This window comes from Scyliorhinus canicula, chromosome 1, assembly GCF_902713615.1.
Source record: "Scyliorhinus canicula chromosome 1, sScyCan1.1, whole genome shotgun sequence".
Taxonomy (NCBI): Eukaryota; Metazoa; Chordata; class Chondrichthyes; order Carcharhiniformes; family Scyliorhinidae; genus Scyliorhinus; species Scyliorhinus canicula.
In genome coordinates this window covers 296,338,792-296,364,981 of record NC_052146.1, presented here as the reverse complement: position 1 = coordinate 296,364,981, position 26,190 = coordinate 296,338,792, and the positions used below count along the sequence as shown (strand labels likewise).

Here is a 26,190-nt window from a genome sequence, read left to right as displayed (position 1 = left end):
CTGTAGGCAAAGCTGCAGAGTAGAATAAATATAAAGGACCACACCAAAGAGTTAATTATGGTGGTTTCTTCCCTGTAATGACACAAAATCTTTGATTATTAAGAGTGTCACGATCTCCAGGGAGAGCTTTAACCTTTAAAAAGAATATTGACAGGAGCACAGTGGTTAGCATTGTTGCTTCACAGTGGCAGGGTCCCAGGTTCAATTCCCACTTGGATCACTGTCCGGCATCTGCACATTCTCCCCGTGTCTGCGTGGGTTTCCTCTGAGTGTTCCGGTTTCCTCTCACAAGTCCCGAAATGTGAAATCAGGTAATCTGAATTCTTACTTTCTCCTGATAGTACTGCTTTTATATTTCTGAAATATTTATTCTCAAATAGATTCTTATTTGATAGCTAGGATCTTGAAGTTATAGCCATATGATAATAATAATCTTTATTAGTGTCACAAGTAGGCTTACATAAACACTGCAATTAAGTTACTGTGAAAATTCCCGAATCACCACACACCGGCCCCTGTTCGGGTACGCTGAGGGAGAATTCAGAATGTCCAATTCACCTAACAGCACGTCTTTCGGGACTTGTGGTTAAGTAAGATTAAGGGGGGGGTTGTTGGGTTATGGGTATCGGGTGGATACGTGGGGTTGAGTAGGGTGATCATTGCTCGGCACAACATCGAGGGCTGAAGGGCCTGTTCTGTGCTGTGCTGTTCTATGTTCTATGAAACTGGAGCACCCGGAGGAAACCCAGGCAGACAGGGGGAGAACATGCAGACTCCACACAAACAGTGACTCAAGCCGGGAATCGAACCTGGGATCCTGGGGCGGTGAAGCAACAGTGCTAACCACTGTGCCACCGCACCGTCCATATGGTTGGGCTGATCTGTGCTAATGGTGTTAGTTGAGGCATGCACCTGAACAAGGAGCCTACTTTCACTGATCTGTTTATTGGCTCTTACATAATCGTTTGCTGAAATGCCTAATAAAAATAAATAATCTTTATTGTCACAAGTAGGCTTACATTAACACTGCAATGAAGTTACTGTGAAAAGCCTCTAAGTCATCACATTCTAACACCTGTTCAGGTACACAGAGGGAGAATTCAGAATTCTCAGCTGGTACAGGAATTGAACCCGTGCTGCTGGCCTTTTTCTGCATCACAAACCAGCTGTCTAGCCCACTGAGCTAAACCAGCTCCTTGGATGCTAAATGCAGAGCAGATTTACACAGATTAAAGTAACTAATATATTTATTTAAATCAGAGCAGTGAAATGTTCACGGAACCAGTTTCTGTTATACAGGCAGAGCACAAATTAAGAAATTCATAATAATAATAATCTTTATTGTCACAAGTAGGCTTACATTAACACTTCAATGACGTTACTGTGCAAATCCCCTAATTGTCACATTCCGGCGTCTGTTCAGGTACACAGAGGGAGAACTCAGAATGTCAAAATTACCTAACAGCACATCTTTCAGGACTTGTGGGAGGAAACCAGAGCACCTGGAGGAAACCCACGCAGACACGGGTAGAATGTGCAGACTCCGCACAGACAGTGCCCCAAGCCGGGAATAGAGCCTGGGATCCTGAAGCTGTGAAGCAACAGTGCTAACCACTGTGCTACCTTACAATCCCACACCATGATTTTATGTCCGTTGGTTTTAATAAACACAAAAACACACACTGGGGCCTAAATTTTCTGGCCCTTCTCACCAGTGGGATCATCCAAAGAAAATTCCCCGCAGCAGGTTCCCCAGCAATGCGGCAGGCGAGCAATGCAAATGGCCATTGACTTAGACGGGACAGGAAGATTCCACCAACGCCCAAGAGCGAGCTGCCTCTGGTACCAGAAAACGTGCTGTTGGGGCTGGGAAATCCCAGCCTAGGAGTGAGTAGTTCCTCAATGGGTGCCTTGTTAGCGGATTTCTTGCAGCAATATCAAACATAAACGTTCGGCAGATACAATTAAAACGATGGACTGAATTTTCACTTTGATGCATGGAAACAAGAGCTGGTGTTGCTTCCTGGCTTTAGACTCATTCTATGGGGCAGTTACTGATCTGAGAGTTCACTAATGTGTGCCAATTAATTGGCATGGAGAATTGTTCCCTGTCCAATTAAGGCTGGTAAACAGGCTCAGGTAGTGATGAGTTCATAATTTGTATTCACAGTTTAAAAAATTATATGAAGGGATTAGCTGTTATTTTTAAGTTAAGGAGCAATTTAATGTGGCCAGTTCACCTAACCTGCACATCTGTGGGTTGTGGGGGGTGAGACCAATGCAGACACGGGGAGAATATGCAAACTCCACACGGCCAGTGACCCAGGGCCAGGATCATACCTGGATCCTTGGCACCGTGAGGCAGCCGTGCTAACCAGGGTTCAGCTGTTTTTGATGAGGTTACCAAATAGAAATTTGATTGTTTTTGTAACAGAGGGAATATTTGCTGGTTTTCTAAATGTCTGTTGAGTTTTTTTCCAGTATGAAATGTGTTTAAGTGACAATTCTATTAGATTATCAGAAGTTCATTTTTTTTCATATATATTTCAAAGTTGGCCCACTGCTATTTCATGATTCCTGAGATCTGCCTATGGTGGATATTGGGTGAGTGGCTAAGGAGGTGACCTGAGGATACGAGGGAATATGTGGGTGGGTGAGAAGCATGGAGGCCTTGAAAGTGGCATGGTGCATGGAAGGTTCAGCGATAGTAGGTAGAAGAGAGGATTAGAGGGCTTAACTGCTTTTAATACAACTGGGTCAGAAAGACCTAGGAACTGATCATCGACTTCAGGTAGCGTAGCATGACACATCACTCTCGTCTGCATCAATGGCTCCAAAGTGGAGATGATTGATAGCTTTAATTTCCTGGGGGTCACCATCACCAACGGTCTGTCCTGATCCACTCACGTTGATGCAACAGTCAAGAAAGCCTAACAACGTCTCTACTTCCTACGGAAGCTAAAGAAATTTGGCATGTCTGCATCAACTGTCACAAACTTCGACAGATGTGCAATAAAGAGCATCCTGTCCGGCTGCATCACAGCCTGGTATGGCAACTGCTCAGTCCAAGATCGCAAGAAGCTGCAGAGTGTGGTGAACTCAGCCCAACGCATCACACAAGCTTGCCACCCCCACATTGATTCTGTCTACACCTCCCGCTGCCTCAGGAAGGCAGACAGCATTATCAGAGACCCCTCCCACCCAGGCATTGCCTTCTTCCAGACCCTTCCATCAGGTGGAAGGCACAGAAGTCTGAAGACCCGCACATCCAGACATAGGAACAGCTTCTTCCCCACAGCTACTAGACTCCTCAATGACTCCCCCTCATACTGATCTGTTCCCTGTACAAACACCATTCACGACGCCCTATGCTGCTCTTGCTCATGTATTTGCTTTGTTTGGCCCCTTGTTCCGCACTGTAACCAATCACTTTGTCAATGTACCATTTGAATATGTTCTCTGTTGATTATTCTTTTTGTTTACTATGTACGTACTGTGTACATTCCCTTGTCCGCAGAAAAATACTTTTCACTGCACTTCGTTACATGTGACAATAAATCAAATCAAAAATCAAACAAAGTGCCAGAGAACTGAGGTGGGCCTTCTGACCAGCCTGCCTTGGCACTCATCTGCCCCAGTCGTTGCCTACGATCTGGTTCTGGGGTAGGCAGCACAGTAGTATAGTGGTAAGCACAGTTGCTTCACAGCTCTAGGGTCCGAGGTTCGACTCACGGCTGGGTCACTGTCTGTGCGGAGTCTGCACGTTCTCCCCGTGTCTGTATGGGTTTCCTCCGGGTGCTCTAGTTTCTTCCCACAGTCCAAAGATGTGCAGGTTAGGTGGATTGGCCATGCTAAATTGCCCTTAGTGTCCAAAAAGGTTAAGTGGGGGATACTGGGTTACGGGGATAGGGTAGATACGTGGGCTTGAGTAGGGTGCTCTTTGTAAGGGCCGGTGCAGACTCGATGGGCCGAATGCCTCTTTCTGCACTGCAAATTCTAAGATTCTATGGTGAGCCAAACACTCTCCTGCCCCAGCCTCCCCAGAGGAAAATAGGCCCTTTAAACCAAGGAAGGAATTTTCCCTATTCAAGCGTGGTGATCAGTTCAGAAGATCTACCCCAGGTTTTAAAAAATAAAATTAAGTTAAAGCCAGATCACTACTACTGAGTGGCATGTGGGAGGCGTGGTGGTGGGGGAATGCGTAATTCCTCTACAAGGCTCTGGGCTCTGGGCTCTGGCTGCACCTGCACTCTTCAGCAGACCTAATTGTAGGCTCACCTGCTCCCCCAGCCAAACTCCAGTCAACGGCTGGGTATCTGCCTTCAGGCAGTGGAACTGTAGGAGATGGAACTCACATTCCCAGATGTTTCAAGAAATGAAGGCTGACTGGTCTGCTGTTGGTGCCCTTAGCAAGACTTTTAATGAGCCTAATCAGCTATCCATGAATCAGAAGCAGGCAGCCTTCATCTTAAATGGATCAATTGCCCTTTATCCAAACGACAAAGGAAAATGACAAGTTCTTTTGGTTTAACAAAGTCTAAGCTTCTGGCAAAGCAAATTCTTCATTGTTTGTTTTTCCTTTTGGTTTATCAAATCATTTTTTTCCCTATAAATTTAGATTACCCAATTATTTTTTCCAATTAATGGGGAATTTAGTGTGACCAATCCACCTACTCTACACATTTTGGGTTGTGGGGGTGAAACCCACGCAGACACGGGGAGAATGTGCAAACTCCACACGGACAGTGACCCAAAGCCAGGATCGAACCTGGGACCTCAGCGCCGTGAGGCAGCTGTGCTAACCTCTAGGCCACCGTGCTGCCCTGGTTTATCAAATCATAATGCAATGCAATAATTCAAGCACAGTATAAAGGGGTGTCCTCCATTTGAACACATAGCTGTATGTTCAACAAACATCTGAAGTGTTTAAACCCCCAGCATTTGACTTTAATTTTTTTTAAATATAAATTTTGGGACAAATATTACATTATTGGTAGTGGAGGAGCACTTCACACATGACAACGATGCATGCCCTCAAAGATAAGAATATCTTGCCTGATTGTTTCCACTTACAAGCTGGACACTCAATTAAACTGGTTTTGCAATGGCATTTTTGAACACTTTTGTATTACAAGAAGGACATAACTGCTCTGGAGGGGGTGCAGAAGAGATTTACAAGAATGCTGCCAGAGTTTGAAAATTGCAGCTATGAGGGGAGATTGGATAAACTAGTGTTGTTTTCCTTAGTAAGAAGTCTTACAACACCAGGTTAAAGTCCAACAGATTTGTTTCGAACACTAGCTTTCGGAGCACTGCTCCTTCTTCAGGTGAGCAGTGCTCCGAAAGCTAGTGTTTGAAACAAACCTGTTGGACTTTAACCTGGTGTTGTAAGACTTCTTACTGTGCTCACCCCAGTCCAATGCCGCCATCTCCACATCATGTTTTCCTTAGAACAGAGGAGGCTAAGGGGTGACCTAATTGAGGTGTACAAAATTACAAGAGGTCTGGACTGGTTAGACAGGAAAAACTGGTTTCCCTAGCTGAGAGGTCAATTGCCAGGGGATTTAAGGTGATTGGTGGAGGGATTAGAGGGTACATGAGGAAAAGCCTTTTCACCCAGAGGGTGGTGGGCATCTGGAATTCGCTGCCTAAATTGCCGGTTGAGGCTGAAATGCTCAACTCATTTAAAATGTACCTGGATCTGCATCAGAAGTCCTGTAACATGCAAAATTACTGACCAGGTGCTGGAAAATGGGATTTAAATGAACAGCTAGTTTCCTCTTTGACTGGCATAAATATGATGAGCAGAATGGCCTTTCTGCAACTGGTACGATGGTTCTATGCCCTTTAATTTTCTAAATGTGGGCAAATATATCATATTGGATGCAGTTGATGTGAGCTATCATATTGCATAGTCCCATCATTTATAGATAGAATTCAAAAGGTGCACAAAATTCCACCGTGCCATGATTATTCCAAAGAAAATTGTTAGGTGTTAAAATAAGTATTTGGGGAATCTCGTATTTTATGCGGTTCAATGGTGATGTGGATGCAAACTGTCTACTCTGGATCACGACTTCAGCTACAGAAACTATACCTGGTTAGCACCCCATAGGTTTCTACGGCAAATTCAGCTGTCAATTCACAGAAACTGCAGAAACAAAAATATATGATTAACAAATTAGAAACGATATGGAAAGTACTGGAAAATACTTTTTTGTGAGCTAATTTGTGAACAAAGTTTCATTTATTGAGTTGACAAGAATGAGTCACTTTAATTTTAGGACTGAGATGCTCAGCTTGTGGGCCAAGGGTAAGGCACAACCACTGGCCCTCAAGTAAAACAAATGTAAAAACTGGGAACTTCATTACTTCAGAATCAAAAAAACCGCTCCATTCCCCCAACCCCCACACACACATGTTCCCGAATCCTAACATTTGTTTGGTTCTTCACCCTTGCCTGGTATCTCCAAAAATAATTTAAATGTCTGAATATTAGCAACCCTTAAGAACTCCAGAGCTCATCCATCACAACATAAAATTAAACTCGCTGACTCACCTCTTAATATTGGTGCCTCAACTTTTGCTTTGATATTAGAATCCTGTAGACATCCATCTATACTTCTTCACCACCAAGGCTTTTGCTACCCTTCCCGACTGCTTGATTCCAAGGTGAGTGAAAATTAGTTTCAGCCCATGTCAGCAAAACTGAAGTCTGTTTTTTCAGCTTCATTATCACCCAAGTGTTTCTAACTCCATCAATCTTTCCATTTTCCCCATCAAGCTAAATCTTTTGATGGTCAACTCTGGGTCTCCAGTTAAACTCTCAGCCAATTTTATTTGATCTTATATCCAGCGTGATGCAAAAACACATTCTGGCCCCTCTGAAACACAAATTGAATTAGTTCTTTGGGTGGAGGACCTGTCAACGCCAAACACATTGGGACGCAATTTAGCGGCTGCAAATCCCGTAATGGCCATTAAATCTCACGAGAGACCAAAAATGGATTTGTGCTGCGAGATTTCCGATCGCAATCTCACCAGACCTTCCCTGATGATAGGATCAAGTTCACGCTAGTAAGAAGGGTGAGAACTTGAATGGCCTCTGGAAATCTAATAGACACATCCAGTGTGGTCAACAAATACTGATTCCCTGTGAAGTTTGCACATTCTCCCCGTGTTTGCGTGGGTTTCACTCCCACAACCCAAAGATGTGCAGGGTAGGTGGATTGGCCACACTAAATTGCCCCTTAATTGGAAAAAAATAATTGGGTACTCTAAATTTACATTAAAAAAATACAAATACTGATTCCCACTTTTTGTTTTTTCAGGGGTCCCATGTAATAAATTAATAAAAAGGTTCCTCAAATGCTGGAATGGGTATTAACGGTGTTGGTTTGATTACCGCATAAGGTTTCCCTATTACCTGACGTATGTGACTTAGAATCAAGCAATTCCTACAATGCTGAAGGAGGCCATTTGGCCCATGGAGTCTGCACCGACCATCTGAAAGACCTCCCTACCTAGGCCCACTCCCCCACCCTATCCCCATAATCACACCTAACCTTTGGACACTATAGGGCAATTTTTACCATGGCTAATCCACCTAACCTGCATATCTTTGGACTGTAGGAGGAAACCAGAGCACCCGGAGGAAACCCATGCAGACTCAGAGAGAATGTACAAACTCCACACACAGTCACCCGAGGCTGGAAGTGAACCCGGGCTTCTGGGGCTGTGAGGTAGCAGCACTAACCACTGTGCCACCGTGCTGCCCAAGGCAAAATTCAACTGCACCCTGATGCAGCCCAGGCCATTAAAAATGTTTTGCATTTTTTCTTGCGTTTTTCTTACTCCTAAATGATCCCCGACAGAAACTTCATGAGCTAGTTGGGTGTCCACAGCTTACTAAAGTCAAAGCAAAACCTCCTTTCTATAGCCCACCATTTGATACACATCTGCCTATTTTTCAACTGCTTGAATATGTAAAGGTTTCCATTTTCTCATTAATACATTATTTCTAATGCAATAACACTCTGGTATACACTCAGATTCTGTTTCTGTATTTGCTTTCAGATACAACTGCTTTATCTCTGAATCTTTCTGCTGTAATTCTACCAACTTTCTTTAACCAAAGATATCTATTTTATCCGCACCCGCTCGTTCTTTACTACCCATCTGATCAAACATGTTTTCTGACAACTGAACTTCAGCCTCCCTATGGGCATTCCTCAAGTTCGCTTCCTCCTGTCTCAACCTGTGGCTTTGTGATCTCATCACACAATCAGGAAACACCCCAGGATATGCTTCTTGCAACACCTCAATTGTTTGACTTTCCACTGACATTTCCACTACAGTAGGCTGCACTCTCACCTGTGATCCAGCTGTATCATTACTGTCACAATATACATATTGTAAAACAAATTAAGGGTTAATTTAATGTTACTACTCTAGTCACTGACGGTGACTATTCAAATGGTGCTATAGCGCAACCGTATAAATATCACATGCCTTCTTGACTTCTGGGATATAGGTGGAGAGTGGAAGATAAGAAGACAGAGTAGTTTTGAGATAGTTGAACTAATAGCATAGTTAATAGTGTAGATGTGTAGTAATGTTTACTAACTAATTCCTTAGTAATATGTTCGATTCAAATTCAATGTAGTGTAATAAATTAGCTTTGTTTATTAAACACAGCTTGTTAAACAAAGAACAAACAATTACCTAGGATAAACTGTACACCTGAAAAAGAATACGTTTTTTATTACTCCTACCACCACTTCACCACTTTTCACCACTCCTCTCACCACTACTCCCACATATTACCACCTTTTCTGGCAATAGACCTTCCAAACTACATATCTCCTTATCTCTCACCATTAAATACTGACTTGCTCCTGTATCCCTTAAGATTTAAATCTCCTTACCTACTCCACCTTTGTACACATGAGTAAACCGCACCCCCACAAATAAAATCCTTAAAAAGTTATGACACCTACTTAACCACCAATCTCTGAACAGGCTGGCGTCTCTGTTGCAACTCTTCCATGGTTTTTATTCCCACTTTTTTTAATAAATGTTTTTTATTGGATTTTTGAACAAAGTATATTTACAGTTACGTACACAGAATAAAAAATATATATATAGAAGAGGGAGAAAATGGTAGGATGTTGTGCACTGGCTCAACAACAGCAACTCTGTACAGTTAGCAATATTATTTTTAACAAATAAGTAGGCACCTGTTTGTGGGGGGGGGGGGGGGCACCCCCCCCCTTCCCCCGCCCCTCTCTGGTTCCCCTCTATTGTTCCCTCTCTCTTCCCTCCCCCTCCCCCCACTTATGCCCCCCCCCTCCCCTTCTCCTGTGTTCACCTTTCTTTTCTCTTAAGTTTAGAACCCCCCCCCCCCCCCCCCCCCCCCCCCCCCCCATGGTCTATCCCTCCCTTTCATGCCTTGGCTACTTTCCCCTGATTCTTGGCTACCTGGCTATTCTGCTTGTTTGTTGGCCGCAAACAGGACCCGGAACAACACGTTCTGTGGAAGCTGTCGTCTGAATGGTGAATTTGATTTTCTCCATTTGGAGAGATTCTGAGAGGTCGGACAGTCTGCAGCTTTGGGTAGTGCTGCCGACTGCCAGCCAAACAGGATTCTACAGTGGGCGATCAGGGAGGCAAAGGCAAGGGCATCCGCTCTCCTCCCCAGGAATAGATCTGGCTGGTCCGAGAACCTGAAGACCGCCACTTTCGGGTATGGCACCACCCTCACCCCCACCACTTTGGACATTGCCTCGAAGAAGGCTGTCCAGTACTCCACAAGTCTGGGGCAAGACCAGAACATGTGGGCATGGTTGGCCGGGCCTACTTGGCATCGTTCACATCTATCCTCCACTTGCGTGAAGAACCTATTCATTTGAGTTCTTGTTAAGTGGGCTCTATGTACCACTTTAGTTGTGTCAGGCTGAGCCTTGCACAGGGGAGGTGGACTTGACCATATGCAGCCTTGCTCCAGAGTCCCCACCCTATTTCAATCCCCAGGTCTTCCTCCCATTTCTTTCGTGCTGCGTCCAGTATGGTGTCGGCCCTTTTTACCAGTCATCATACATGTCGCCACAGTTCCCTTTATCTAGGATGCTTGCGTCCAGTAACTCTTCCAATAATGTTTGTCCTGGTGGTTCTGGGTACATCCTTGTCTCCTTTCGTAGGAAGTTTTTGAGTTGCAGGTACCTTAGCTCGTTCCCCCTAGCTAGCTGGAATTTCTCCGTCAGTTCTTCCAGTGTTGCGAACCTGCCATCCGAATATAGGTCCCTCACTGTCAGTATCCCTCTGACCTGTCCCCACTTTTGAAGGTGGCGTCAGTCAGCGCTGGTGCGAACCTATGGTTGTTGCAGATGGGAGCTTTGTCCGACATTTTGGTCAGGCCAAATTGCTGCCGTAGTTGGTTTCAGGACTGGGCGGTGGCTATCAACGGGCTGCTGGAGTGTTTTTTGGGTGGGGATGGGAGAGCAACCGTGGCAAGGGCCCAGAGGGAGGTCCCCTTGCAGGAGGACTCCTCCACGTGCACCCACTTGGCTTCTGGCTCCTTGACCCATCCCTTTATTCGCTCAGCTGTCGCTGCCCAGTGGTAGAATTGTAGGTTTGGGAGGGCTAGCCCCCCCCCCCCACCGGATTTTGTTTTTAAACATATCCCTATTTAGCTTTAGACTAAGAAGTATTTCCCCTTCCTCTAGATCTTCCTCAGCTTCTGCCTTTAACTCCAACTGAAAGGGGGGAATATAAATAAGACACAAATAATACATAACTCAGCAGACACCTTTATGCAAGCTACAGTAATCACTCATAAAAGTATTTATTTGATTAATTCTGCAAGGTACTTTCTGCACCTCTCACCTTTTGACTGCAGTTATCTCAGGTGTTTCTGTGCCAGTTTCAATTGCGAAAATAAGTACATTGAGAACAAAGTAAATGCTAATTTGCACTATCCCTATTAAAAACTTATGAACAAGGATATCCTTTCATCCTAGATCTGTGTGCTAAAATGTGGAACAAATATTAATACACAAATGTAATTTCAAGTGTGGGAAATGGGAATTATTTAGGTTATAGGTGGAATTTTACCAAAATTTGTCAGAATGTCAGGGCCTGACTGAAAACCAGCATGTATCTCTCCAGATGCACTGCTGTGTTTTCAGTGCAGATTTTTTTGGCACTTAGTGCACAGTAATTTGGGGGTGTGGATTAAGCCATCACTCTGGCGGGGTGGGGCCTGATGGAGCCGGCAAGAGGCCAGATCCATGGAAATCAGGGCACCATCTTTAAATGGCATCCCCCCTCCCAGGACATGGAGGACATCCACAATCATCAGCACCCCTCCCACAACTAAGATATTGGGGGCTCACTTATATCCCCCGCCCCCCACACACACACAAACCACAGACATATCAGGGGCTCTCTCGCCCCCACCCACCGACCCACGAATCAGGGGCTCTCTCCACAGAACCCCCCCTCAACCATAGTAATAACGGGGCACACCCCCCCCCCCACCCCGTCGCATGCATCAGTTGGCACTGCCAGGGGAAGTGCCAACCAGTGCCAGGCTCATGTCCATCTCCCCCCTGGGGGCTATATGTACCTTGGCACCTCTGGCGGGTTCTCTTTCACTGATTCCCATTTTAAAATAACTGTTGTGAATCTTGCCGACGCGACATCGAGGTATGAATATTCCGTGAGGGGGGGGGGGATCATGTGTCTGGGAAGCCCTTTAATTAGATGGAAATGTACTAAAATCTAGGGAAATGAAGTTCCCACCCTTAGTAGTCAGGAATCTCATTATATCACATAAGAGTGGCGGGAAAATCGCGGACGGGATCTTTTGGTGAGAATTTAGTTTCCTGATTCTCGCGGAATTTTGCACCTGCATCAACATTTGTGCTAATGGCAAATGCAGGCACAAAACTCCCCTACAAATCCTAATAGAACCCAGGACCTTCTGTGTGTAAAGTAGATTTGATAAGCACTGCATGAAACCAGTGATAAAAGTGCTTGTAATGATACAAGAAAATTAGGAATATTCACTTAGCACAGGGGTGGGCAAACTACGGCCCATGGGCCGCATGTGGCCCGCCAAAGGTCTTTATGCGGCCCACCAAGATCAAGTCATTAAAAAAAAAATTGTTTTTAAAAAAATTATTTAAAAAAAAAAAATTAAGGGTTAATGGGGAGGGCTGTTGGGTTACTGGTATAGGGTGGATACGTTGACTTGAGTAGGGTGATCATTGCTCGGCACAACATGTGTTTCATGTGAAGTTTCTACTTTAAAATATTAATTAATAAAAATTAATTGCTTTTTTTTCTTTAAACTGAGTTACTTTGTTTTTCAAATAAATGTGTTTCATGTAAAGTTTCTACTTTAAAATATTAATTAATAAAAATTAATTGCTTTTTTTCCTTTAAAAACCTTTTATTTTGGCTATTTTAAATATTAATTATTTTACTTAATATATTATGCGGCCCTTTAAAATTGTGAATTTCTGAATGTGGCCCTTGCACAGAAAAGTTTGCCCACCCCTGACTTAGCACATGCCCTACCTGTAAATCAGAGGACAAATTTTCACCAATAGTGTATCAGTGTTAAGGAAAGGAATTTTGCTTTTAGAATGAAACTATTTATTCCAAAGATGGAGATATGAGAAAATTGTTTTGTTTGAGAAAACATAGTTCAGAATTCCAACATACAAATACTCTTTCCTATTAGGGAAATATACAACCTGTAGTCAGGATCCACTATTTTCACACGGAAAACATAAACTCCCAGTATATTCAGTTGGCCAGGTCAGATGGAAAGAGCCTGATTGGTTCAGGATTTCATACGGTCTATCCATGTTTTTAATCGATCCAGGATATTCAAAGCATGACCTGTAATTCTTAACCAAAATACATCAGCAAACTCCTCAATTATCGTATTGCTACACAAATAATCTCCAATATCAGATGCTGTAAGAAAAATGGATGTTTTTCCACTTCATCGCAAACAGGCAACAGCTTCAGCATACCTTTTGATATAAACTTGCATCTATATGGTTTCTTTAATGTAGGTAGATATCCCAGAAGTGCAAACAAACAAAAAGGATACATCAGGAAGGGTGACTTCATTATTAGTCAAAGGGGGGATTTTAAAGAGGGCCTTGGAGGCGGTAAAGAGGTGATGGGAATTGGGGAATAAATTGCAGAATGTGAAGTCTAGACAGCTGATTGCACCAATGGTATGGTGAAATGAGTGGGGGTGCATAAGTGTCCAGAATTGAAGGAGCATTAGGGTTCTTGGAAGTTGGAGTATATGGCAGAGAGAGGAAAGATGTGGTTATGGAAGAAAACTTTAAATTGGAGATGTTTGTAGGCCAGGGGTCAATGTGGGTCAGTGAACATCTGGAATATGTATGAGTGTATATTGGTGCACTTTAGGATACAGACAGCGGAGGTTTGATGGAGCTTATATTCATGAAGCTTGTGGCCGATACATTAGAATGACATTCAAATACAAGTGAGGGTTTCACGAACAGTTGCCAGCGGCTAGAATGGAAGAAGGCACTTTAAAGGGGGCGGAGAAAGTGTTCTTTGTGATGTAGATGATTAGAGACTGGAAACTCAGCTTGGGGTCTAATAGGACACTGAGATTGTGGATCATCGAGTTCTACCAGAGACAGTGGGCCAGCAAGGGGGTGGTTGGGGTGAGAGGGAATGATAAGTGAGGGCTAAACAACTGTTATTGTTTTATTCTTTCTCCTTACAAATCTAGAGCACTGAGGTCTGGCCCTTTACATCTATGGCATTGGCAAACCCTGTGCCTGCGCCTGTACTGTGTCCAAGGGCAAGGCCCAACTCCAGTTAACACCAGCCCTACTCCTCCCCCCTCACCCTGGAACAAAAATGAGAACTTTTGGGGCATTTTCTACCGAGTCAGGTCTGTTAGGTCAGGAATGTTTATAACTCTGCATTGCCCATCGGGGAATGAAAATCCAGGCTTTTGAGTATTATATGGTCATATAATCTAGATGGATTTCCATTATTACTAAACCAATTCTGAAACACAGGGAGAATGTGCAAACTCCACACGGACAGTGACCCAGAGCCAGGATTGAACCTGGGACCTTGGCCCCTTGAGGCAGCAGGGCTAACCCACTGCGCCACCGTGCTGTCTATACACAATTATTAAGGAGAGGATCAGATTCTCTGATAATTATTTAGTAAACCAGTCAGGGGAAACACCATTCGCTAGTTACAAACTCAATCATAAGTACATAAAATAAAGGAGCAGAATTAGGCCATTCGGCCCATTGAGTCTGTTTCATCCTTCTTCCTGGCATTGTTCAATTTTAATATTCAAAAGAAATAACGTCTTACTTTTCCCAATTTGTGATTCTAACATGCTTAACATTAGCCATTTTAAAATGGTCAATTTCCAGGGGCAAGTGCAATAATTTGGAGTGTCTGATTTTAATCATCATTTTAAAAAGTAAATTTAAAATGCCCAATTCTTTTTTTTCCTAATTAAGGTGCAATTAAGGTGACCAATCCACCAACTCTGCACATCTTTGGGTTGTGGGGATGAGACCCACACAGACATGGGGAGCATGTACAAACTCCACACAGACAGTGACCCAGGGCCGGGATCGAACCCGGGTCCTTGGTGCCATGAAGCAGCAGTGCTAATCATAATTAGCCATTGTGATACCGAAGAGTTTATTATAGAACATAGAACATAGAACAGTACAGCACAGAACAGGCCCTTCAGCCCTCAATGTTGTGCCGAGCCATGATCACCCTACTCAAACCCACATATCCACCCTATACCCGTAACCCAACAACCCCCCCCCTTAACCTTACATTTATTAGGACACTACGGGCAATTTAGCATGGCCAATCCACCTAACCCGCACATCTTTGGACTGTGGGAGGAAACCGGAGCACCCGGAGGAAACCCACGCACACAGGGGGAGGACGTGCAGACTCCACACAGACAGTGACCCAGCCGGGAATCGAACCTGGGACCCTGGAGCTGTGAAGCATTTATGCTAACCACCATGCTACCCTGCTGCCCTAAATCCTAAAGCTGCTGCTGCTACTAAATTATCATTTAGTAAAAACTGATACCAAAATCTGAGATGTCAAAATCTTTTTTTAGTGTAGAGTTCCAATCTCCATTGATACTCCCACATAAGATAGGAACAAAGTGACAGGAATATGCCATTTAGCCATTCAAGTCTGTTCCATCATTCAATTAGTTTGCAGCTGATTTGTTACCACTCCATCTACCCTCCTTGGTTCATTCTCCAAATTCTTTTTGACGATGGGATCCTCTCCTCCCTCGACATTATTCCAACTGAACTCCTCAACTTTCATAGATACATAGAAGACAGGAGCAGGAGGAGGCCTTTTGGCCATTCGAGCCTGCTCCGCCTTCATCACGATCATGGCTGATCATCCAACTCAATAGCCTAATCCTGCTTTCTCCCCATAGCCTTTGATCCCATTCTCCCCAAGTGCTATATCCAGCCCCTTCTTGAATATATTCAAAGTTTTAGCATCAACTACTTCATGTGGTAATGAAGTCACAGGCCCACCACTCTTTGAGTGAAGAAATGTCTCCTTATCTCTGTCCGAAATGATTTACCCTAAACCTCAGGCTGTGACCCCTGGTTCTGGACAAACCCATCATTGGTAACATCTTCCCTGCATCTACCCTGTCTAGTCCTGTTAGAATTTTCTAAGTCTCTATGAGATCTCCCCTCATTCTTCCGAACTCCAGCGAGAACAATCCCAACCTAGTCAATCTCTCCTCATATGATAGTCCCGCCATCCCTGGAATCAGTCTGGTAAACCTTCGCTGCACTCCCTCGAGAGCAAGAACATCCTTCTTCAGAGGAGACCAAAACGCCACACAATACTCCAAGTGTGGCCTCACCAAGGCCCTGTACAATTGTAGCAACACATCCCTGCTTCTATACTCGAAACCTCTTGCAATGAAGTCGAACATACCATTAGCCTTCTATACCGCTTTCTGCACCTGCATGCTTACCTTCAGCGAATGGTGCACAAGAACACCCAGATCCCGCTGCACACTCCCCTCTCCCAATTTACAACTATTCAGATAGTAATCTGCCTTCCTGTTTTTGCTTCAAAATGAATAATCTCACATTTATCCAAATTATACTGCATCTGCCATTGGTTTTCCCACTCACCCAACCTGTCCAGATCTTGCTGTAGGATCCCTGCATCCTCGTCACAATTCCCTTCTCATTCCCATGTTAGCTAATATTGCTAATGGTTCTCTGTTTTACATGTTGTACCTGTCTCCTTTAAATCTGCCATTGTTTTCACCCTATCATCAAAAACTAACCCTTCACCCCGCCATCCTTTCAAACCACTGTGCATCTCCAATCTCTGTTTGTCTGCAAAGTCCTTGAACGTATTGTCACTTCCTAAATCCATGCCTATATTTACCAGAACTCCATTTTCGAATTCCTTCAATCTGGTTCCTCTCTCTGCCACAGTAATAAAGTGGCTCCTATTAAAGTCACAATTGACATTCTGGACTAGTTAACCAGAGACCCAGAGTAATACTCTGGGGACCCAGGTTCAAATCCTGCCACTGCAGATGGTGAAATTTGAATTCAACAAAATAACCTGGAATTAAAAAAAGTCTAATGATGACCATGAAACCATTGTCGATTGTTGTAAAAACCCACCTGGTTCAATAATGTCCTTTAGGGAAACAAATCTGCTGTCCTTATCTCATCTGGCCTACACGTGACTCCAGACCCACAGCATGATGTTGACTCTTAACTGGAACTGCCTCCTCAAGGGCAATTAGGGATGGGCAATAAATGCTGACACAGCCTGCGACATCCACAAATGAATAAAACAAATTCTATATGACAAAGGTAAACTATCCTGCTTTTCTCTTCTCAACCTGCCTGCAACCTTTGACATTGTTTTTTAAAAATAAATTTAGAGTATCCAATTCATTTTTTCCAATTAAGGGGTAATTTCACGTGGTCAATCCACCTACCCTGCACATCTTTGCGTTGTGGGGGGTGAAACCCACGCAAACACGGGGAGAATGTGCAAATTCCACACAGAGCTGGGATCGAACCTGGGACCTCAGTGCAGTGAGGCTGCAATGCTACCACTGCGTCACCGTGCTGCCCTACCTTTGATATTGTTGACTACACCATGCTCCTCAAATACCTCTTTACCATCATCCAGCTGGACTGCTCTCAACTCATTCATTCTAAACTGTTTAATTGTAACCAGCAGACGGCAGCACGGTGGCGCAGTTGGTTAGCCCTGCAGCCTCACGGCGCCGAGGTCCCAGGTTTGATCCCGGCTCTGGATCACTGTCCATGTGGAGTTTGCACATTCTCCCCGTGTTTGCGTGGGTTTCACCCCCACAAACCAAAGATGTGCAGGGTAGGTGGATTGGCCACACTAAATTGCCCCTTAATTGGAAAAAATTAATTGGGTTCTCCAAATAAAAAATAAAAAATTGTAACCAGCATATCATTTGCAATGGTCTCTCTTCCCATTCCTTCACCATTATCTCTGGTATCCCCCAGTTGGTTAGCTTAGTTGGCGGGACAGCTGGTTTGCAATGCAGAGAAATGCCAACTGTGCAGGTTCAATTCCCATACTGGCTGAGGTTATTCATGAAGGCCCTGCCTTCTTAACCTTGCCCCTTGTCTGAGGTTTGGTGACCACCAATCAGCTCTCTCTCAAAGGAGCGAGCAACCTATGGGAGTATGGCAACATTTACAATTGATATCCCCCAGAGACCTATACTTGACAGTATCCTATTTCTTGTCTGCATGCTGCCCCTCACATCGTACAAAAACACAGTGTTAGTTTTCATATATATGCTGATGACACCCAGTTCTATCTCAGCCTCCTTCACTGTTGCCCCCCCAGTTAAACATTGGGAAGACAGAAGCCATTGTTTTCTGTCCCCCAGTCTAAGTATCATTCCTTAGATGCCAACTCCATCCTTCTTTATGAAGGACTAAACCAGATTCTTTTGCAACCTGTAGCATTATATTTGATTCCAAGATGAGCTTCCGACAACCTATTCATGGCATCACTAAGATCACCTATTTCTACCTCCATGATTTAAAAAAAATAGATCATGGGATATGGATGTCGCTGATTAGGCCAACATTTTTGTTGCCCGTCCCTAATTGCTCTGGAGAAGGTGATGGTGAATTACCTTCTTGAACCACTATGTTGCCTAACTTCACTCCTCTCAGTTCCTCTGCAGTTGAAAACCACATTTTAGATTTTTGTTATCTCTAGACTTGACTATCCTAACATCCTCCTGCTGGTTTCCCAGATTCTACTCTCCATAAACTTGAAATTATCCAATAGTCTGCTGTGCATGACTTTTTTTTAACAAACAATTTTATTGAGGTATTTTAGGCATATACAAAAAGTGACATTGTACCGGACAAATAAAAAGAAGTCAAGACACAAATTAAACATAGTGCAAACCACGGCTCTGTTCACGCACGGACCTTCCTCAATATTCCCCTCCTCTGCTCTACTCTACCCTAGCACCCCCCCGGTGACGCTTACTCCCCCACCGGTAACACTTACTCCTCTGCGAAGAAGTCAATAAACGGCTGCCACCTTCGGGCGAACCCTAATAGCGAACCTCTCAAGGTGAACTTGACTTTCTCTAGGCCAAGAAAGCTCGCCATGTCCGAGAGCCATACCTCAGCCCTCGGGGGCTTTGAGTCCCTCCATACCAACAGCATTCGTCGCCGGGCTACCAGGGAAGCAAAGGCCAGAACGTCGGCCTCTCTCTTCCTGGACTCCCGGGTCCTCCGAAACCCCAAAGATTGCCACCTCAGGGCTCATTACCACCCCAGTTGTCAATACCCGGGACATGACATCTGCGAATCCCTGCCAATACCCTCTGAGTTTACGACCAGAACATGTGTACATGGTTAGCCGGCCCTCCGGCGCATCTAACACACTTGTCCTCCAGCCCGAAGAATCTGTCTCATCCGGGCCCCCGTCATGTGGGCCCAGTGCATGACGTTAAACTGGATCAGGCTGAGCCTGGCGCATGTTTCGGTCGTGTTTACTCTGCTCAGGGCTTCTGCCCAAATACCGTCCTCCAGCCCCCCCCCCCCCCCCCCCCCCCCCCCCCCCCGAGCTCCTCCTCCCACTTAAGCTTCAGGTCCTCGGTCTATGTATCCTCAGCTCTCATTAGCTCCTTGTAGACATCTGAAACTCTACCCTCTCCCACCTCTCCCCTAGAAACAACCCTGTCCTGCCTGCCCTTCGGCGGGAGACGTGGGAAGGACGGCACCAGTCTGCGCACAAAATCCTGCACCTGTAAGTATCTAAAGTTGTTCCCTCTCGCCAGCCCAAACTTCTCCTCCAGCGCCCTCATGCTCGGAAAGCCCCCTTCCAGGAACAGATCCCCCATCCTCACAATCCCCGCCCTCCTCCACAGTCGATACCCCCGTCCATATTCCCCGGGGCAAATCGGTGGTTGCCGCAGATTGGTGTCCACACCGATGCTCTTACCTCCCCTACATGCCTCCTCCACTTGCCCCAGATCCGAAGAGCCACCACCACTATCGGGCTGGTGGAGTACCGTGCCGGTGGAAGCGGCAGAAGCGCTGTGACCAGGGCTGCTAAGCTAGTCCCCCTGCACAAAGCAGCCTCCATCCGCTCCCAAACCAACCCCGCACCCACCATCCATTTCCTTATCATCACTATGTTGGCAGCCCAGTAATAGTTGCTGAAGTTCAGCAATGCGAGCCCCCTTCTCTGTTCCTTTAAAGCATCACCCTCTTCACCCGCGGGGACTTCCCTGCCCATACAAATCCCAGAATAATGTTATTCAGCCTCTTAAAGAAGAACCGCGGGATAAAGATGGGGAGACATTGAAAAACAAACAAGAACCATCTTCCGGTGTGCACCATGGAGTAAGTGCACACAAAAGGCAGCTCCTGCCCAAGGTTACAGAAAAGAGCTCTTTTTTAAGCAATATGGGGTGGAATTTTTATGAAAAAGCATAGGTGAATGCTGGAGGAGTACTTTCCCCCAGGAATGGTATGTTTCTTGGTTACTAGACCCGCAGAAGCAGTGAAAGATTTGGCTGGAGCTACAGCAGAGAGACAAAAGCCTCTTCCAGCATGCAGGCGGGGGAAGGGCGAGTTTAAAGGCTTTAGAGCTGACCTGAGGGCCTTTATGAAAGCTGAATACTAGCAGCAGAAGGAACAACTGGGAAAAGATCTCACCAAGGGCTCTTTTAAGGGCCCACAACGGGGCGGATTTGATTTTTCCCCGGGTGGGAACGCAGCCTCTGTGCTTGGCGGCCGGTGGATGGGCTGGACTAGAAGTGGAGCGACCAGAAAAGCAACTTTGCAACAGAAGAAGGTGCGAGGCAAAAAGGACAAGATAGCGGCGGGCGGGGAACCGGCAGCGTGGCAGCAGTGGGCGAGGGAGCAGCAGGAGATGCTGTTGCGCTCCTTCCAGGAACTAAAAGCTGAGATCCTGGAGCCGTTGAGGGCATCGCTGGGCAGGCTCGGGGCGACTCAGACAGCTCAGGCTGCGGAGATTCGGGAGCTGCAGCAGAAGGCTTCGGAGAACGAGGACGAACACCTCGGCCTGGCGGTGAAGGTGGAGTCGCATGAGGCACTTCACAAGAAATGGTTGGCAAGGATGGAGGAGATGGAGAACTGCTCCTGCCGGAAGGATCTGCGGATTTTGGGCCTCCCGGAGGGGCTGGAAGGTTCGGATTTGGGGGCCTACGTGGTCCTGATGCTGAACTCGCTGATGGGTGCGGGGTCGTTCCAGGGACCCCTGGAGCTGGAGAGTGCCCATCAGGTGCGGCTGCAGAAGCCCGGGCCAAACGAGCCGCCCAGGGCGGTGCTGGTCCGATTTCAACGCTTGGTCGACCGGGAGAGTGTGCTTTGTTGGGCGAAAAGGGAGAGGAGTAGTAAGTGGGAGAATACGGAGATCAGGATCTACCAGGACTGGAGTGCGGAGGTGGCAAAGAGAAGGGCTGGGTTTAACCTGGCGAAGGCAGTGCTCCACAAGAAGGGAGTCAAGTTTGGCCTGTTACAGCCGGCACACCTGTGGGTCACTTATAAAGACCGCCAACTTTATTTTGACTCCCCGGAGGAGGCCTGGACTTTTGTCCAGGCAGAGAAGCTGGACTTGAACTGAGGACTGGGAGCTGGGGAACGTTGTACGCAGCCCGGAGGCTTTGCCCTCCTTGATATCCTTTTGCTCTTTTTGGTTCTATTGGACGATGTTTTTTTTTGCTGTCTTGCCTTTTCTTTTCTGCTTTTCAGGACTGTTATCTGTTTGCTTTGGTGTTTTATCATATCATGTTGGGATTTTTATTATTTCACTGGTTGCGGGTTTGGGTGGGGTTCGCAGCCCTGTTGGGTCATGTGCCTGTCTTCCCGCGTTTTGGGTCAGGGAGGCGGGGCTTGGGATGGGGGTGCATGGGCCCCTCTCCCGCACTGGAGAAGCATTGGGGGAATGGTTGGGGGAACACTGGGGAGGGTAATTGGGGTGGCGGGAGCAGCCGGGGTCAGCAGGAGTCGGCTGACTTACGGAAGTACAATGGCCGGAGTTACGCAGCTAGGGGGGGGGGGGCCCTAGCTTTTTTTGGGGGGGGGGGGGGGGGGGGGGTGGGGGGAAGGGGGGGGGGGGAGACTGGGTTGCTGCTGGAATGGCCAAGAAGGAGCTGGAGCATGCAGAGGAGGTCGGGATGGGGGTCTATTGCTGTGGGGAACGGGCTGAGCAGGGGGCGCGGGCATGTGGCGGATTACGGAAGGGTGATGGCTAGTCAACGGGGGAGGGGGGCAGGTGGCCCTCCGATCCGGCTGATCACCTGGAATGTGAGGGGACTGAATGGGCCGGTCAAACGGTCCCGCGTGTTCGCGCACCTGAGGGGGCTGAAGGCGGACGTGGCTATGCTTCAGGAGACGCACCTGAAGGTGGCGGATCAGGTTAGGTTGAGGAAGGGGAGGGTGGGCCAAGTGTTTCATTCGGGGCTGGATGCAAAAAACTGGGGGGTGGCGATCCTGGTGGGGAAGAGGGTGTCGTTTGAGGCGTCGAGTGTGGTGGCAGACAGCGATGGGAGGTACGTGATGGTGAGCGGCAAGCTGCAAGGGGAGCGGGTGGTGCTGGTCAATATATATGCCCCGAATTGGGATGATGCGGGTTTCATGCAGCGCATGTTGGGCCGAATTCCAGATTTGGAGGCGGGGGGTCTGATAATGGGGGGGGGATTTCAACACGGTGCTGGATCCGCCACTGGATCGATCCAGTTCCAGGACGGGTAGGAGGCCTGCGGCGGCTAAGGTGCTGAGGGGGTTTATAGACCAGATGGGAGGGGTGGATCCTTGGAGGTTCGCGAGGCCGAGGGCCAGGGAATTTTCATACTTCTCCCATGTGCATAAGGCCTACTCCCGGATCAATTTCTTTGTTTTGAGTAGGGCGCTGATTGCGGGGGTAGTAGACGCTGAGTACTCGGCGATAGCCATTTCTGACCATGCCCCGCATTGGGTGGACCTCGAGCTGGGGGAGGAGAGGGACCAGCGCCCGTTGTGGCGCTTGGAGGTGGGGCTGCTGGCGGACGAGGATGTGAGGGGGCGGATTCGAGGGTGCATCGAGAGGTACCTGGAGGCCAACGATAATGGGAAGGTCCGAGTGGGGACGGTCTGGGAGGCGCTGAAGGCGGTGGTTCGGGGGGAGTTGATCTCCATTCGGGCCCACAGGGAGAGAGGGGAGCAGAGAGAAAGGGAAGAGATTGTTGGGGGAGATGGTGAGGGTGGACAGGAGATACGCGAAGGCCCAGGAGGAGGGATTGCTGAGGGAGCAGCGCAGCCTTGGGGCTGAGTTCGACTTGTTGACCACCAGAAAGGCGGAGGCTCAATGGAGAAAGGCTCAGGGTGCGGTGTACGAGTATGGGGAGAAGGCGAGTAGGATGCTGGCACACCAGCTCCGTAAGCGGGATGCAGCTAGGGAAATTGGTGGTGTTAAGGATCGGGGAGGAAATGTGGTGCGGAGGGGGGTAGACATTAATGAGGTCTTCAGGGACTTTTATGAGAGACTATATCGGTCCGAACCTCCGGCGGAGAAGGGGGGGATGGGGCGCTTTTTGGACCGGCTGAGATTCTTGAGTGTGGAGGAGGGACGGGTGGAGGGTCTGGGGGCGCCAGTTGAGCTTGAGGAGCTGGTTAAAGGGATAGGGAACATGCATTCGGGGAAGGCGCCGGGGCCGGATGGGTTCCCGGTTGAATTTTACAAGGCGTATGCAGACCTGCTGGGCCCTCTGTTGGTTAGGACCTTCAACGGGGCGAGGGGGGGGGGGGGGGGGGGGGGGGGCTTTGCCCCTGACGATGTCTCGGGGGCTGATCTCCTTGATCCTTAAGCGAGACAAGGATCCCCTGCAGTGTGGGTCATACAGGCCGATCTCACTCCTGAATGTGGACGCCAAGTTGTTGGCAAAGATCTAAGCCACGAGGGTAGAAGATTGTGTGCCGCAGGTTATCCATGAGGATCAAACGGGGTTTGTGAAGAGGAGGCAGCTGAACACTAATATACGGAGGCTCTTGAACGTTCTTATGATGCCGGCGGTGGAAGGGGAGGCGGAGATAGTGGTGGCGCTAGATGCCGAGAAGGCCTTTGATAGGGTCGAGTGGGGGTACTTGTGGGAGGTGCTGGAAAGGTTCGGATTTGGGGAGGGGTTTGTCAGTTGGGTGAGGCTATTGTATGAGGCCCCGATGGCGAGTGTGGCCACGAGTAAGAGGAGGTTGGAGTATTTTCGACTATACCGAGGGACGAGGCAGGGGTTTCCCCTGTCCCCCCTACTTTTTGCGCTGGCAATTGAACCCCTGGCTATGGCGCTGAGGGAGTTGCGGGATTGGAGGGGGCTGGTCCGGGGTGGGGAGGAGCACCGAGTGTCGCTCTATGCGGACGACCTATTGTTGTATGTGGCGGACCCGGTGGGGGGAATGCCGGTGGTGATGGGGATTCTCCGGGAATTTGGGGATTTCTCAGGGTATAAGCTTAACTTTGGGAAAAGCGAGCTGTTTGTGGTACACCCGGGGGACCAGGAGGGGGGGATTGGGAGGCTCCCACTGAAAAGGGCGGAGAGGAGCTTCAGGTACTTGGGGGTTCAGGTGGCCAGGAGCTGGGGGGCCTTGCATAAGCTAAACCTCACAAGGCTGGTGGAGCAAATGGAGGAGGGGTTTAAGAGGTGGGACATGCTGCCGCTGTCTTTGGCGGGTAGGGTGCAGTCAGTCAAGATGATGGTGCTCCCGAGGTTTCTGTTCCTGTTCCAGTGCCTCCCCATCCTTATCCCGAAGGCCTTTTTCAGGCGGGTTAACAGGAGCATTACGGGGTTTGTGTGGGCACACGGGACTCAAAGGGTGAGACGGGTGTTCTTGGAGCGGGGCAGGGATGGAGGGGGGGAGGGCTGGCGTTGCCCAACCTCTGTGGGTATTACTGGACTGCCAACGCAGCGATGGTGCATAAGTGGGTAATGGACGGGGAGGGGGCAGCATGGAAGAGGGTGGAGATGGCATCCTGTGTGGGCATGAGCCTGGAAGCGCTGGCAACGGCGCCGCTGCCGCTCCTTCCGACGAGGTATACCTCGAGCCCGGTGGTGGCAGTTACCCTCAAGATTTGGGGGCAATGGAGGCAGCACAGGGGGGTGGTGGGGGCCTCGATGGGGTCCGCGATACGGGGAACCACCGGTTTGTTCCGGGGTGAATTGATGGCGGGTTCCTGAGTTGGCACAGGGCAGGTGTCAGGAGGCTGGGGGACCTGTTCATAGATGGGAAGTTTGCGAGCCTGGGTGAGCTGGAGGGGATGTTTGGGCTTCCCCCGGGGAACACCTTTAGGTACATGCAAGTAAGGGCGTTTGTCAGGCGGTAGGTGGCGAGGTTCCCTCTGCTGCCGCCGCGTGGGGTTCAGGACAGGGTGCTCTCGGGGGTATGGGTTGGAGAGGGGAGGATCTCGGAAGTGTACCAGGAGATGCAGGAGGTAGACGAGGCCTCGGTGGAGGAGCTGAAAGATAAATGGGAGGAGGAGCTGGGTGAGGAGATTGAGGAGGGGACGTGGGCGGATGCCCTAGAAAGGGTGAACTCCTCCTCTTTGTGTGCGAGGCTTAGCCTCATACAGTTTGAGGTGCTGCATAGGGCCCACATGACCGGGACAAGGATGAGCCGTTTTTTTTTGGGACCAGGGCAGGTGTATTAGGTGCTCAGGGAGCCCAGCAAACCATGTCCACATGTTCTGGGCATGCCCAGCGTTGGGGGAATTTTGGAAGGGTGTAGCAAGGACGGTATCGAGGGTGGTAGGATCCAGGGTCAATCCAGGCTGGGGACTCGCAATATTTGGGGTTGCAGTGGAGCCAGGAGTGAGGAGGCGAAAGAGGCCGGTGTTCTGGTCTTTGCGTCCCTAGTAGCCCGGCGGAGGATTCTTCTTCAGTGGAAGAATGCGAGGCCCCCAAGCGTGGAGGCCTGAGTCAACGATATGGCAGGGTTTATTAAATTGGAGAGGGTGAAATTTGCCCTAAGGGGGTCAGTGCAGGGATTTTTCAGGAGATGGCAACCATTCCTAGATCTCCTGGCAGAACGGCTTTTTGTTTTGGATTGAATATCTGTTTTTTGCCAATGATGGGCGTTAATTTATTGTTTCTCTTTTGTATGTACAGGGGGAGGGGGGGGGGGGGTGGTTCTGTTCTTTTTGTTCTTAGAATTTTCAGTTATTGTTTTCTTTTTTGTGAAAATGTGAAAATTTGAATAAAAATTATTTAAAAAAAAGAAAAACAAACAAGAACTGTGGGAGAATCGTCATCTTAACCGTCTGCACCCTCCCCGCCAATGACAGTGGGTGCGCATCCCACCTCTGGACCTTCTCCCTCACTCGTTCCACCAGTCGGGACAGGTTGAGTTTATGCAACCTGCCCCAGTCCCGTGTCACCTGAATCCCCAAATATCGGAAACTCTCCCCCACTAGCCTGAACGGTAACCCCTTCAGCCTACTCTCCTGCCCCCTCGCCTGAATTACAAACATCTCGCTCTTAGCCATGTTCAATTTATATCCGGAGAACCGGCCAAATTCCGTCAGGGTTTCCATAATACTGTCCAGCCCAACCATTGG

At 47.8% G+C, this 26,190-nt stretch overlaps 1 protein-coding gene across 4 annotated transcripts in view; it reads right to left on the bottom strand.

The window, feature by feature from the left end:
* The window catches only part of LOC119975857 (cation channel sperm-associated protein subunit epsilon-like), a 223,616-nt gene continuing 197,426 nt past the window's right edge, over positions 1–26,190 (bottom strand). For 2 of the 4 annotated variants that reach the window (XR_005462814.1, XR_005462817.1), the window contains 3 exons: positions 12,762–12,917; positions 6,098–6,151; positions 1–72 (listed from right to left, as the gene is read on the bottom strand). Coding sequence is in view for 2 of the 4 variants with exons in the window: in XM_038815740.1 (XP_038671668.1) it covers positions 12,898–12,909 (12 nt within the window). In the remaining 2 variants the exon portion in view is untranslated. Of the gene's footprint in view, positions 73–6,097; positions 6,152–12,761; positions 12,918–26,190 lie in introns of those variants that run through there. The other 2 variants (XM_038815749.1, XM_038815740.1) reach the window with 2 other exon arrangements.